Source organism: Cydia pomonella, chromosome 3, assembly GCF_033807575.1.
Source record: "Cydia pomonella isolate Wapato2018A chromosome 3, ilCydPomo1, whole genome shotgun sequence".
In the NCBI taxonomy this organism is placed as follows: domain Eukaryota; kingdom Metazoa; phylum Arthropoda; class Insecta; order Lepidoptera; family Tortricidae; genus Cydia; species Cydia pomonella.
This window is the reverse complement of record NC_084705.1, coordinates 13,313,691-13,328,588: the sequence shown is the minus strand read 5'-3', so window position 1 is coordinate 13,328,588 and position 14,898 is coordinate 13,313,691. Positions and strand designations below refer to the sequence as shown.

At 38.9% G+C, this 14,898-nt stretch overlaps 2 protein-coding genes across 3 annotated transcripts in view; one reads left to right on the top strand and one right to left on the bottom strand.

The window, feature by feature from the left end:
- LOC133516130 (collagen alpha chain CG42342) overlaps positions 1-14,898 on the top strand; it is a 465,581-nt gene that overhangs the window by 66,077 nt on the left and 384,606 nt on the right. The window lies entirely within an intron of this gene.
- LOC133515918 (uncharacterized) lies at positions 12,379-14,186 on the bottom strand. Its single transcript, XM_061848563.1, has 2 exons — positions 13,326-14,186; positions 12,379-13,225 (listed from the first exon to the last, which is right to left on the bottom strand). Exons 1-2 carry the CDS (start codon positions 14,184-14,186, stop codon positions 12,563-12,565), a joined length of 1,524 nt encoding a protein of 507 aa, XP_061704547.1. The 3' UTR covers positions 12,379-12,562.

Sequence of the window (14,898 nt, the reverse complement as noted above, 5' to 3'; positions counted from 1 at the left end):
TAGCACTTCTAACGTGCTCGGCCGCACGTGAGGTATGTATCTAGTTATAAAAATATTTAATAAAGTGAATGCAAATATTTAAAAGAATTTATTCCAATCCCTTAATTTAGAAACGTTTAGTACCTAAATACAATTACTGTTGCGTAAACGTTAACTGTTGAAAATTGGATTGGAATTGGATTCAAGTACATAAATATTTCCGATTATGAGTAATCTCGTTGTTCCTCTCTGCCCATAATATTTACAGAGAGTGGGAAAACAAAACAACAAGCGCACCCGTAACTGCTGTCAGTATAAATAAATATATTTAAGTAATGTAACGTTTTCCACACAATACTTAAGCCGCCGCACTCATATTGTTTTAGAAAATTTTCTGTTAAGTATACTTTTGTAACCTTATTCAGTCTGCTAAACTTATTAGTTTGTTCACACGTTATCAATATTATAAGTCGGGGGCGAGCTAAATAGGGTATTGAGTCCATTTACAGGAGCAGCCTGTGTTGTTAGAAATTTCTTCAGCTATTATTAGACTGACCTTTTGTTCCGAATAATATTTTTATGAACAGTCTTAATTTTTACCTCCTACGTTTGATTTTACGTTCCGAAAATGTTTTAAGCCTTCAAGTTAAAATAATATAGACCAAATTTGTTGACGATCGGTCTAGCCTAGTGGGTAGTGACCCTGTCTATGATGCCGATGGTCCTGGGTTCGAATCCCCGTAAGGGCATGTATTTGTGTGATGAGCACAGATATTTGTTCCTGAGTCATGATGTTTTCTATGTATTTAAGTATTTGTATATTATAAATAAATATCGTTGTTGTCTGAGTACCCACAACACAAGCCTTCTTGAGTTTACCTTGGGACATGGTCAATTTGTGTGAGAATGTCCCTATAATATTTATTTATATTTAAATATAAATACCTAAACAGAACATCACGCATATAAACATACCTACCCTATATCTCGCGTGTTCCGCGCCATTGGCGTTTCCAGCCATCGACTCGGTTACAAAATATTGCCGTTTTGTATCTTAATACAGTTTACACTCGCAACTTCAACACACTTTCATAAAGCAGTAAGCTACTAAGGAATTTATGTTCATACGAATCTAACACTAAGCATGCTAAGCGTGAAAACGAGAATGATAGCAGTTTCTATCGAATTATTTTTGTTTAAATAATATACAAACTAGTATATACAAATTTCTTGATTTTACCTATAAATTATGTCGGATAATAATACATATGCTAGAAAAGTCAGCCCCAAATGGTTTCAAGTCAAGGTGTAAAATACGAACTTCGATATACCTAATAACTATGTTGAATAATGAAGGTTTTTCAAACTCGACCCGAAACCAAAGAAACAGTGTAGGTAATATTTTCATCCAAATCTTCATAATTCCTCAAAAGGCCGACCTTTCTATATTTCGTTAGTTCCTTTTTATGCAAAAAGATCCAATTTCGGGTCTCAATCGGGATAATACGAGGAATGATCCGAATTGAATTCGTTTTGCGACAAGCGAGGCTTAGGCCTCGACGAGCGTCCAAAGGGCTGGAGGATACAATTCAGCGTTTTCTTGCTCCGTTAGCCTCCTACGATTTTTATTAAATTTGCCGCGACAGTGCGTTCGAAGATGAAGGTGGTGTTGTAGACAGACTTTGGTACTGTATCGAAACTAATACATTACTCCCCAAGGATAGTCAAAACGACAAGTAAGTTGAACATAAGTAAGTTACATAATTCATACGTTATAGTACCTACTGGAGGGCTATTCGAACTTTATAATCTTGTCGGTTATGGTAAGGTTATGATCTTCAACCAGAAATGTCATTGTGACAGCTGCTATTCGTTTTCCCTTCCCATACATACTTAAGTTATTTAAAAATTACGTTTTAATAGGTACATCGTTCATCGAATAAAACGAAACGTACTTAGGTGTAAACAACATATTTATATTGTATAGCCGTACATTAGTTATCTTGAATTTTTTCTTTATTATTGTAATGAAAAACCTTTATTTTACAAATACAAAAATCGAACATGGATCCTGCTAGGGTGAAACAAACGCTTTTTTACTGGAATAATAGAAACTAAACTAAACTAGCCCACTATAACACCATTGGACACTATTGCGCACTTTGCTTGATTGCCTCCGAAAAAAAAACTAAATTAGCTCACTATAACACTATTGTAGTGCTCTACGATTCACACAATATTAAGTTGCTTTACCTTATAATTTATTCCTTACTCCTCGCCAGTAAGACTCGGGACATCGCTACGATCGAATATCTCCATCCGCGGCTGACCCTTTGTCTCCGGATTATTTCGTTATGTTGCGTTCGTGTGGTCATGGCCCGAATGTCGACGAATCCCTTGAATTTCTTGATAACGTCATAAGGAACTAAGTTTGTGCTGAAATGGTCTATACTGAAGTAAATATTTATCTTAGTAATTGTATACGTATCAACTTACAGATATGACATTTTGTCTTGTACTTCTGAATACAATCAACTCATGAAACCAAAAATCCACGAAATTAAAGTAACTATACATAGAATTTCCATAACACTATTTAAATTAAACAAGCCCTTTAAGGGTGACAAAAACCGAGTCCGATTTTTGTTGCAAATGAGGATCGTATCGTTAATTACGAAGACAAGTAAAATTGGTATCATTTATGTTAACATATTATGCCACTGAAAAATATTAAACTATGCAATTCTTGTATCTTTAAATATTGGTTCCTTTCTGACAATGAAAGTATTACTTTTGTTAGATTATGTGCAATAATGTAAGCGTAGTACAATTGGAAACGATACCGGTAGCAAGCCGAGTATCGCAAAGCATCCGCAATAATCGCGGATATCTGACGCTCTAGATACCGATGTATCAAGATCAATAAGGGAAACCCATACGCCGATGCTCATTTCCTTGCAAAATTCGTGTAGGGCGTCACGTATTTGAGCCTGTTTTGTTAGCATAGCTTAAACGCCAAAAAAGAGTATTATAGAGTAGTGTAAGAGTATTATTAGAGTTATTACTGTCAGTGTATACTGACCGTAATAAAACTTATTTTTATATGTTAACACATGCGTTATCAGCGTGCTAAAATCACCACTGCGACCAAACTGCCACCTAGAAATGCGACCTATAGAGGAGAACATCCGGACATACGAAAGCATTTTTGTCCAAGCTGAAACGGAGGACTTCGCTAATGCTCGGTCAATAATCTATTTATCTCATCACACATAATTAGTTTGAACTTGATAAGCATTGTTGTTGCGACGCCAAGCCGCTAAATACCTACTGGTTGCAATCGGTGGCATGCAATCTGATCTAACGTGTTGTTCACCAAGTGAGAGCATCGGAAATCAGAAAGTCATGGCGCGATGTGATTCGTGCAAAACTTAGGGCCTATAAGTACATATATTGTAATTCACAACCTGACATTCCGTGAAGATAAAATATATGATTTAAGCAGTTTTCAGAAAACCGGAATATCCTTGTCATTTATTTTTACTGCCTTGGCTTTTATTATTTTTGCTAGATTATATGTCTTTGCATAGTATGTATACGCGCATAACTGTAGTCCCTGAAGGTTTTTAATGGTTTGTGAGTACCTATAGTCAACAGTGAGACGGATGGATTTCACTTTGTGGAGCTAATGCATTCGGGGCCGATGCACTACGAGTGATAAGTGAATTGTCCCGCAAAAGTGACATGTTTGTTTGGGATTTGATGTATTGCAGGAATCATCAATACTTGGTTTCTTTAAAATGTCTAGTCAGTATAGTTGACTGACGCCTGAAAATAATACGAGTAGATTGTTAACCAAGGGATGATATATACTATATGAATAAACTTCAGTAGTAATAAATAAAGTAACTTGAAGCTTACGTCAGTAGTACTAATAAAGAAATATCTTAAGATTACTTCTTGGATACTTTCAATTAAAAATGTAGGTAAAATTATTGTTATTTATAGTTAATTATCAGAATGGAAATTGTACAACAAATCCATTTAAACCCATGATTTTAATTGCTTATCGTAAAATGAAAAAAAAAATACTTAGAATGTACAGTGCTCTTGAGCAGAAACGTATCATTTTCTGCACACTTTTTAGAACAACAACGATCCCCTTTCAGAGAATGAGAAAAGAAAAGTCATGACAAGGATAAATAATATTAGTAAGCTCTAGGAAATCTTATGAAATCAATATATAACAGCTTTACAATTTGCTTAGCAACTTTGCTTGTAATGCGAGTTTATTACGCAAGCGGAGACAATTTGAATACATTTTTTCAAGCGTAAACAACAATGTAGGTTGTAGAAATTCCATATTAATACATGCTCTAAAGGTTTAAAAATGATCTCATGTTTCTTTCATTTGCAGGTAAATAATAAAGACACCTATAACATCGAGTTATAAACAAGTAAGTAAACAAACATAATTAAAGTGATTGCGGCGAGGTAACAGCTATTTCATAATGTAGGTATATGCGGTATACATATAAACGCATATATACCGGATCGAGAGAGGTAAATTTTGTTAAAATTCAAAGTGGGAGAATCAATAAGCCCTCCAAGGTTGAGATAGCTCGATTTGCTTAAACGATAGACAAACTATATGAATAGAAATATTTAAAAAAAAAACTTTTATCCATGTAATGTTAGCCTGACACGATTTTATTTATGAGGTCGCTGCAAACAGCTTCAATTTCAATTTCAATTTTATTTATTTCATGTAGTACGTCATGTATAGTAAAATAAAATCTCAGTGCCCGTCATGTCAACGACCAATTTCAAAAGATTGTTTATTAGAATGCTGCGCAATCCTTCGTCCTTTATTAATGTAAATATTTTATTGTTTTAAAAACATTTTTCTTGCAACTTTGGAAATCTTTTTTGGTAAATTTTCGTCTTGTTTACATCGGGACTTCGATGACTTTCAACGTCTGCTAGTCAAGAGTACTCCTTACCAGAAATAAATTCTGAAAATCCGCAATAGAATCTTGTCAGGCTATAATTGAATGAATATCTTTTTGGAGTTTACTCCTTATTTATTGTTATTCATATGTGTCCCCCAGAATGGAAATCTTATTAGGAGTTTTATAGAAGCGTTAACAAACAGCGCTATGTTTTTCTGCCTACAGACCGTGTAGCCAACAACATAGTTAACGCTCCGTAGGGAACGAAACGCAACTGTCACTGTCGCACTAATATATAAGAGCAATAGAGAGAGATACTACGCTACGCTACGAAGCGTTAACGATTGGCATGTTGCCTACGCGGGTAGGACAGCTTGACGACTCATTGACTAGGCGAGGATTATTTGTGCCCAGCGCAGCGAGGCAATGTCTATTCAAATGTTGAAACAACTTGTTTTGAATGTCCGCGTGTTGAATACTGTGGCGATATATGAGCATCATACTTTTACCCCGTAAGCTTTCACCAGTTCCAGTTTCACTAGATCTATTTGTCGCACAGTCAGATCGCAAACATTTGGAAAGTCAACAAAGACAATCCCTGCTTTAGCCGGTGTTGCGTGTTTGCTCTCGTTTGAATGAACCAATGATTAGTGTTCGATTTGTTCGAGGCAATACCGTATAAATTAAAGTATTTAAAAATCTCCGGCAAGCTTGACCGAATTTCACCTTCCCATACAAACGAAGATTCGTTATAATTTTAAAACTACGTCTTGGATTGTAATAGAACTTTGCATATATAACGGCATGAGGTAGATTTAGTCCTGTAATTAGTTTATATAGCTCTAACTTACAAAACAAACGAAAGAGAGCAAAAACAAATTTTGTATGAAATACTTAAATTCGCTGTATTTTTTTAATAATGGTATCTAAAGCTAAATAAACTAATTACAGGACTAGATATACCTTATCTTATTACCTACGTTATATTACCTTAGTTTCAGAGAAATCTAGCTAGTCATTTTAAAATGAGAGCGTAACTACGTTTATATGGAGAATCGAGCTTGCTGGAGACCCTTAATTAACAATATAACCACAAAATGTGTTTGTTAATCCTTGACATTATTGTACATTTAACCTGTAGAAAAATGAACAAAAATGTCCTTCTGAAAAGAACCGTTCAATACTCTACGTCTACATGGTATCGTCTTTCCTCGCTCGCACAACTGTTCTGTGGTTTAAGGAAAACTACCACTCTGTCATTTCGCAACTCAAATTGAACGTTTTTTATTTAAATTACTTTGGAACGCATCGTCTATTTTGTTGGACCGCTTGTGTTTGTACGCACCATTGGACAGCGATGGGGGATAAATAAATAGTTAATTTATTTGTAAGTACAAGTATGATAATTCGAAAAGGGTTCCGTTTTATTACAATGAATTTCTTCTCACATTGTGCTTACCTGTATCCTTACCACGAAATAGACGTGACATTGACATATCATCTAGCGACTGCTTAAACTACCTAACTAAAAAAACCCCACAATGCATGCCCCGCGTACTGACATTGGTGCAAGCAAGATACACTGAGTTGACACAGTCGCTAGCGTTTAAGGCTGCGTAAAACTTATGGTGAGGGTATTAATTTTTTTTATTTAACACCACATTGAAAAATGTTCACAGGCAATGCTACAAAACATTACAAGCCTTAAAATGAAACTTAAGTAGGCACAAATTAATGTTTACATGTAGATATAAAAAACTTTTAAAATTATGATGCTAAAAAGAAGCGAACCATGCTGCATGCATGAGCTGCATGTGTTGCAGCAGGCTTACCTACTACAACGCTGGTTTTCAGGCCGACCCTTCGTAGTCGTACAATACGAATTTGCTTGCTGCTTGTCGGAAACTGTATGGCTGTTTTAGTTTGTGTAGAAAATAATATAGGTTTGCATATATACTCGTATATTTATGTTTGTGGATATATTTATAAGATTATACTGTATGATACTATGACATATGTGAAGGTAGGTTTAATGTTTAGGCTAAATAAATACGTTGGGTAATAAAGTATATATTGAGGAAATAAATAACATGAATGTAATAATTTTACTAAAAGTAGGTACCGAGATTAACAAAGTTGAATGGCGCATAAGAACGATTTCGACCACTACAGATACGACGGTAGCGGGCTTTGAAATTCTAGAAGTTGTTGTTTGAGTTTTAATTTAAAAGTACTAATTGTAATCTTAGACATTGAGCTGAAAACCGTTGTATTAATACTGAAAATTTAATGAGTTACTTAGAGATGACTCAGTGACAGAAAAGATTTATTGTTTGAAAATCTCTTTTACAATTTAATGAGGTACAATTTATTTCAGTGGGATGATGATAAGTTGTTTAGGAATGCTGGCTGTTTGAAAATTGTATGTCATCCGTTTTTATAATTTTAACTAAAAAAAAATCGTATTAGAATATTATACAACTTTCAATGTGCCCTCAGTCGACAAAAAGTTTATACTAAAGGTATATGAATATAAAAAGGTCACATATCAGCAGATTCAGACAACCTTGACTACCAAACCTTAACCAAATAAGACAAGTAAAAAAAGTCCTCATGTACGCGTATTACGTCAGAAAACATGAAAAACAAAATCGCTGAAAGCCCAAATATTCATTAAAAAAGTGGCTAACGAAAAATGGGCCGTGTACTTTTCAGGATCATCCTATAGTATAGAAAATGTGTACGCATTGTCAGAAATAGTTTCATATCTATTACAGTTTTTGAGGTTATAGAAACTTTATGACCTAAATATGACGGTATGACCTAAATAATATTGTGTCTAAAGATTTTGTTTCCACTATGTGGGTTAATGCTACAGTGATAGAGTCAAACCTAAATAAGTTGGCAGCGATTTTAACAGCCCAGACAGTGCAAGAGTTACTCTAAACGTCAAATTTCTATGAAACTATGACGTTTACTTTAACACTTGCACAGGCTGGGCTATCGAAATCGTTACCAACTTACCTTAGTCTGACTCTAGGTCCGTTACACGGCAGCGAGTTAACTTTCCGCGAAACTTTGTAAACGTACTTTAAAAGATTACATAATAAAAAATGTAGTTATTGTTTGCGAAAAATACAAAACTGACGGCTGTTTGTGCTCGGTACCCTAAAGAACAAATAATATTTTCATTGAAAATACGGCGTTTCACGAACAATTTCACTTGCTTTTGATGTGAGGGCAGCGGGGCGGGAAATGAGGAAAATATAGCGTTGCCGCGTGATCTGGCGGCCACTTCATCGTTGTCGTTGATGTTGAACGCAACTACAAAGTCAGATGTGGGGTTTGTGTTTCATGCTATTTTATTTCAGTTTTCAATAATTATTATAATTATTATATTAATATATATTTAATATAAATTTTAATTAATATTAATAATAATAATATAATAAATAATATTTTTTAGTCGACACCGGCAAAGACTAAACTCCGGGAAAGAGCGAACGGTAAACGTCCGAATATGTGTATCTTGTTTTTTTTCGCCGTAGCCTCAAAGCTACGAAGCCATTTTTAATTTCACTTATCAACGGATATTCAACTATTTAATTATTTAGAATTAAATAAAATTCATATCTAATATTAACGTTATCTACGTAGAACTTTTTATTGATATAAAAGCTCATTTATTTGCTTCATGTGTTATCGTTAGCGATCAGAGAAGTCGAGCAGGAAATAGGTTATAGACTGAATCAATGGTTATTTTGACGGCCTTTTGAACAAATGAAGGTTTTGACGAGAAAAGCTCTTATGTCCTGTGTTAGGACCACCTGTTGTTTACCTGTATTGTTTTCATTTATTGAGGTGTTAAATAAAGAGTACTTGTATTGTATTATGTCACCGAGTCACATACGGCCATTTTGAATAACTAATTCTAATAGAGAGTAATCTTATAGGTAATTATAGCATCATTTTTTTTTAAACAAGGTTTAGGACAAATATAAACATGGATATTTTGTAGAGAAAATTTATATGCAAGTTTCCACTTAGAAACTTGCTGTTCAGATTAGGGATTATTACTCAATGTTCTTAATTGTAGTCGACCGTTTTATTTAACATTTACGTCATTCATTGGCATCTATTTCATAAGTCATAGAAACCGAAACTATGTATTTAAGTATAATAAGGTTTGTGCTAAAAACGTGCAGAAAAAAATAACGAAAACATTTCAAGAGATTTTGCAAGTTTTGAAATCCTTTTTGGCACATTCTACTAAAACATAATAGTATATACGTATTCTCGTATGTATGTAGCAAACGACATAAAACATGAAATGTTACGTTTAAAATGGGCCCCTGAAAATAAAATTGTCAAGAGTTTTCGCTTTAGGAATACTTTTGAAAACCCTTTTAATTTCCTGTTCATTTAAAACACACCCGGTTCATTTGCAAAATCTGTTTATGACAAGACTGACACATTTTATTTGCATCAGTCGAATATTTTATAGGAAAAATTATATTTTAGGCCAAAATATGGACAAATTGCCTGGACGGTTTCAAAGCGGTGAAGAAATTAATTCATTTATAACCAAGGCATTTACATATATACTAAGACTTAATTTTTTTAAACACTTACCTACTGTAAAGTAGATTTAACGACTAAAAGCGTTATTTACTTATGTATTTAATATTTTACGTTATAGACTGACATTGACACACATATACATTCTATAAACTTAAAACTGAACACTATGTAGGCGACAAAACGGCGTGGCCCTATTGATCTTGTGTGAAGAACTAGAGCAGAGCCCAACTGGGGAAGTACTTCCACCTTACAGAAAACTGCAGCCAAATAACACTAGACCCTACTCATAGTGTTGTGCCTACTCATAGTGTCCTGCCGGTGAGTAAGGTTGCCAGAGCTCAACGAGGGTGCGGAGTGTTAGGGTCGGCAACGTGCATGTAACTCCTCTGGAGCTGGAGATGCAGGCGTACATAAGCTACGAAGACTGCTTACCATCAGGCGGGCCGTATGCTTGTTTGCCACCGACGTAGTATAAAAAATGAAGAATTCGGCAGTTAGCCCCGAAACTTCCGAAGCATGATACCCTTCAGCCAGAAGTCGATGCACATCGGTCAGACAGTCGGTCGATGATCCTCTGCAACGGTCGCGTTTCGCGCACCACAAAAGAGTTGAAGTGCACGTGGCCACTAAGTACTCAAATTTGTAAGAATTTTTTTTTAAGTGGGAAACTCCATACATGTAACTAATTGTCACAAAAAAATCTGGAACCACCAACGTGTTACATCATTAAATGGGTCTTGAAAAAATCGCAATTTAACGGGGAAATGCGGCCAGCCTACTGGGCACACTGCCTGCTGGTGGCGAGTTTAGAGGGTGCTTTTAGGGTTCCAAAGGGTAGCCAAATGGCAAAAAACGGAACCCTTATAGATTCGTCATGTCCGTCTGTCTGTCCGTTTATGTCACAGCCACTTTTTTCCGAAACTATAAGAGCTATACTGTTCAAACTTGGTAAGTAGATGTATTCTATGAACCGCATTAAGATGTTCACACAAAAATAGAAAAAAAAACAATAAATTTTGGGGGTTCCCCTTAGAACTGAAACTCAAAAAATCTTTTTTCATCAAACCCATACGTGTGGCGTATCTATGGATAGGTCTTCAAAAACGATATTAAGGTTTCTACTATCATTTTTTTTCTAAACTGAATAGTTTCATGGGCGAGTCCGACTCGCACTTGCCGGTTTTTATTTGTAGGGTTTTTTGTTATGTATACTTTTAGACTAAGTTGACGGTGCCTGTTGCAGATTTTACCGTTGTATTGTATTGTGACGACGCCTGTAGCTGATTCGGAGTTTGTGTTCACCTGACGAAGCCTGCGTTGCGGATATACAATTATGGTCCCTGAATAAATGTATTCTTACTTGAATGTTGCTAATTTTTTTTAATTTTTTTTTATATATGAATACTTTTGGAAAAAACCTCTTTCTAAAGGCCGATATAATGTTTATCCCTCTTTAACATTCAAACCAAAGTTCAAAAAAATATGAAAAAATATCAGGATTTTAGCCGTAGCCGTAGGTCGAGCCATTTTTGAGTTTTCTTTAAAAAAACCCTTAATAAAAGGTCAAGTGCAGCGAAAACACGCACTTTTGCGCGACATGCAGTTTTTTTAATATATATATCACGTTGGTGGCAAACAAGCATACAGCCCGCCTGATGGTAAGCAGTAACCGTAGCCTATGGACGCCTGCAACTCCAGAGGTGTTACATGCGCGTTGCTGACCCTTTAAAACCTGTACACTCCTCTTTTGAAGAATGCCATACTGTATACCCTCGGGAAAACCTCGGCAGGGAGCTCATTCCACAGCCGGAGGAAATTCCTCTTAAACCGCAGAGTGCGCGACCATTTAGGCTCTAGGGTATAAGGATGAACACCCTGCCGACGGCGACTGGTGCGGTGATAGAAAGTGGCCGTTGGCATCATGTCAAACAATTCTTCAGAGTACAGCCCATTGTACAAGCGGTAGAACACACACAAGGAGGCAAAGTCTCTCCTTAGACTTAAAGGTTCAATGCCGCTTGTGAATTTGGGATCGTCGACGATTCGTACAGCGCGCTTTTGGACTGAGTCGAAGGGTCCAAGCTGGCATCCAGGTGCTCCTGCCCAAAGGTGACAGCAGTACTCCATGTGGGGTCTGACTTGCGATTTATATAGTAGCAGTCTTTGCCCCGGAGTAAAGTATCGCCTCGCTTTATTGAGCACAGCGAGTTTTTTTGGATGCAAGCTTAGCTGTCCCTTCCAGGTGGCTACGAAATTGGACGTCATTGGAAATGTCGACACCAAGGATCCCAATACTCCCTGACATGGTAAGAGCTGTGCCTTGGAACTGTGGGACCACAGTAAATGGGGTTTCCTTAGCTGGAAACGCGCAAACTTGTGTCTTGGTGGGGTTGAATCGGACTAAATTGTCCCGACCACACACCGAAACTCTGGATAGAGTGCTCTCAATATCGGACACAAGCTTTTCACGGCTCTCCAGCACCTCAGAACGAGGGATGTTGGCACGGTCTGTGTAATAGGCATCCCCAGTACTGTCGTCCGCATAGCAATTAATGTCGCCGATAGATAACATGTCATTGATGTGCAACAAAAACAGCGTTGGGGATAGCACAGAGCCTTGTGGAACGCCATCGTTAATGTCCATGCTATCGGAGCAGCTACCGTCTACTACGGCACGTATGCATCTGCCAGACAAAAAGCTAGCAATCCATTTGCACAGTCCTTCGGGAAGTCCATAAGATGGCAACTTCGACAGGAGATCGCGATCCCAGACCCGATCGAACGCCTTCGCTATATCCAGGCTAACTGCCAATGCCTCACCTTGACTCTCAATGGTCGAAGCCCAGCGGTGTGTGAGATACACTAGAAGATCGAACGACCGTGGCGAAAGCCATACTGGCGGTCGCTGATCAGATCGTGTTCTTCTAGGTATCTCAGGAGCTTTGCATTAATTATAGGCTCCATGACCTTAGAGAGAAGGGAGGTAATAGCGATAGACCTGTATATTGATTTAAACCAACAAGATTTTCGTTCATAGTATAAACGTAAGATTACGCGATTAAGTCCCGTATTCGTTTTAAAACAATGATAGACCTGTAATTCGATGGGTCCGATCTATCGCCCTTTTTAGGCATAAGGTGCACAAGGGCCGTCATCCACGAAGATGGAACATGCCGTTTGGTGCTAGAAAGTGTGAAAAGGCGCGCTAACACGGGACACATCTCGGGAGCATACTGCTTGAGTACAACTGCTGGTATACCGTCTGGCCCGCTCGACTTATGAACGTTTATGGATAGCAACTCCCGCCGAATATCCCTCTGCGTGATCGAAATTTCTGGTATACAGTATGCGCACTGCGGGATGGTGGGCGGCACGGCACTACCGTCGTCGTTCATGGTCGAGATCGAGGCAAAAAGAGTACCTAGAAGATCGGCTTTCTCTTTTGCACTATGGGCCAGATCACCATCAGTTTTTCGCAGTGGTGGTAAAGACGATTGACAAAAATTTCCCTCGGCAGCCTTGGCAAATGACCAAAATGCGCGACTTCCAGTGGGGTAGCCCGCTAGCTTCTCACCAATTCTGCCGACGAAATCGTACTTAGCCCTGGCAATGCCTTTCTTACTGGACCTCAAGGCAGCGTTTAATTTGCGTTTCACATCAGAGACGTTCGGATCCTTATTAGCTACAACCTTGGTCCAAGCCTTGTACGCAGCCTGCTTGCGAACTGTAGCTTCTTTTCAGGGCTAATTAAACCAAGGACGTCTCTTTGCTCCCGCAGCTATTACTGAGTTGGGAATGAAACTCCATTCCCACTAGTATTGTCTCAGCGACACTGGATGCGCAGGAGTCAGGATCATCTGATGTGAAACAGAGCTGCCTCCACGGGTACGACGCGTAGAATTCACGCAGTCCGTTCCAGTCTGCTGACTTATATTGCCACACACGTCGCGAGCTGGTTGGCCGTGGTGGATCGGTCTGCGCGCAGGGTGTCAGTGTCTGGACGAGGCAGTGATCGGACGAACCGAGAGGTGCGTTCACTGAGACGGAATATTCGTCCGGACGTGTGGTCAGCAGGAGATCCAGTAGCGAGCTCGTATGATCCTCGATATCTAGTATTATCATGGGAGAATGTACCAGTTGCGGGAATCCATAGGCCAGGGAAAATACTTGAGCAGACCTCTCCGCGTGGTCGGTGGACAGGGAACCAAGCCACTCAACTTGGTGGGCGTTGAAATCCCCTAAAATCACCAGTTCTGCGCAAGGGTACTGCTCCAGGATTCTGTCAGTCGTCAATTGTAGGTGTTCGAAGAGCCGGGTTGTCTCCGTGTTTCCGCCATGAGACCTGTACAGGCACGCGTAGACACGAGTGTGGCACACACGCACCCACAGAACATGGAGGCGGCGACAGCAGACATTGTGCAGGGCAAACATGCATACACCAGCGTGTCTCATGAACTTGTGTTCGAGTGTATAGCCGGGATATAACAGGTATGAAGTGTCCGCCGGGCAGGATATCTGCGTATCCGTCAGAAATACGATGGTCGGCTGCGCAAATTCCAGGTGGTAATGGACTGCGCTCAAATTTTTGTGCAGTCCCCTGATGTTGCAAAAGACTACTTGCGTGGAAAAGGATGCCGCTGAGAAACCATTTCTTTTTCTAATTTTGCTTGCCATTTTTTGGTGATGAGTGTACAAAGAGGGTTCGGGGTGTTGACGGCTTAAAGGACAAGACAACGGAACAGATCTGTCAAAGGGATATATGCGGCATGATGCATGGATGCAGCATGTGCGGTTTACAGGCGCGGCGTAGGGAAGGGCCCCCGGTCCCCTCCTGTTGCAGCAGCCGGGTCCACTCCGGTCTGCTTCTCCGGCACGACTACTACAACAGGGATTTTACGTGAGGTTGATGGTTCAGTCTCCCAGGGCGGAAATTAAGTGATCCCTGGGTTCGGGAACCCTACTGACCTGCGGATGGCCAGCAGACAGCCGCTTCACCGGGTCTCCCTGATAGCCGCACCTGTACTCCGCGTCCATACAAACCAAAGGCAGTATCATAAGTTCCGTAGGTCCCTCGTTGTCAACACACAGCACCCTCGCTGACCTCTGGCAACCTTACTCACCGGCAGGAAAATAACACTATGAGTAGGGTCTAGTGCTATTTGGCTGCGGTTTTCTGTAAGGTTAAGGTAACCCCAGTTGGACTCTGTTCAGGATTTGGAATGACATCCGCTGTGCTGTGCCCTACCACACAAGGCCAGATGACATTCACAGTGCCCATACTTATCTTTTGGACGTAGTTTAAGGACATACTCGGGTGCATGCAGTTATAAAGAACATCGATAGAAGTCCCATATTTTTAATATTACCTTCATATTATCACAAATTG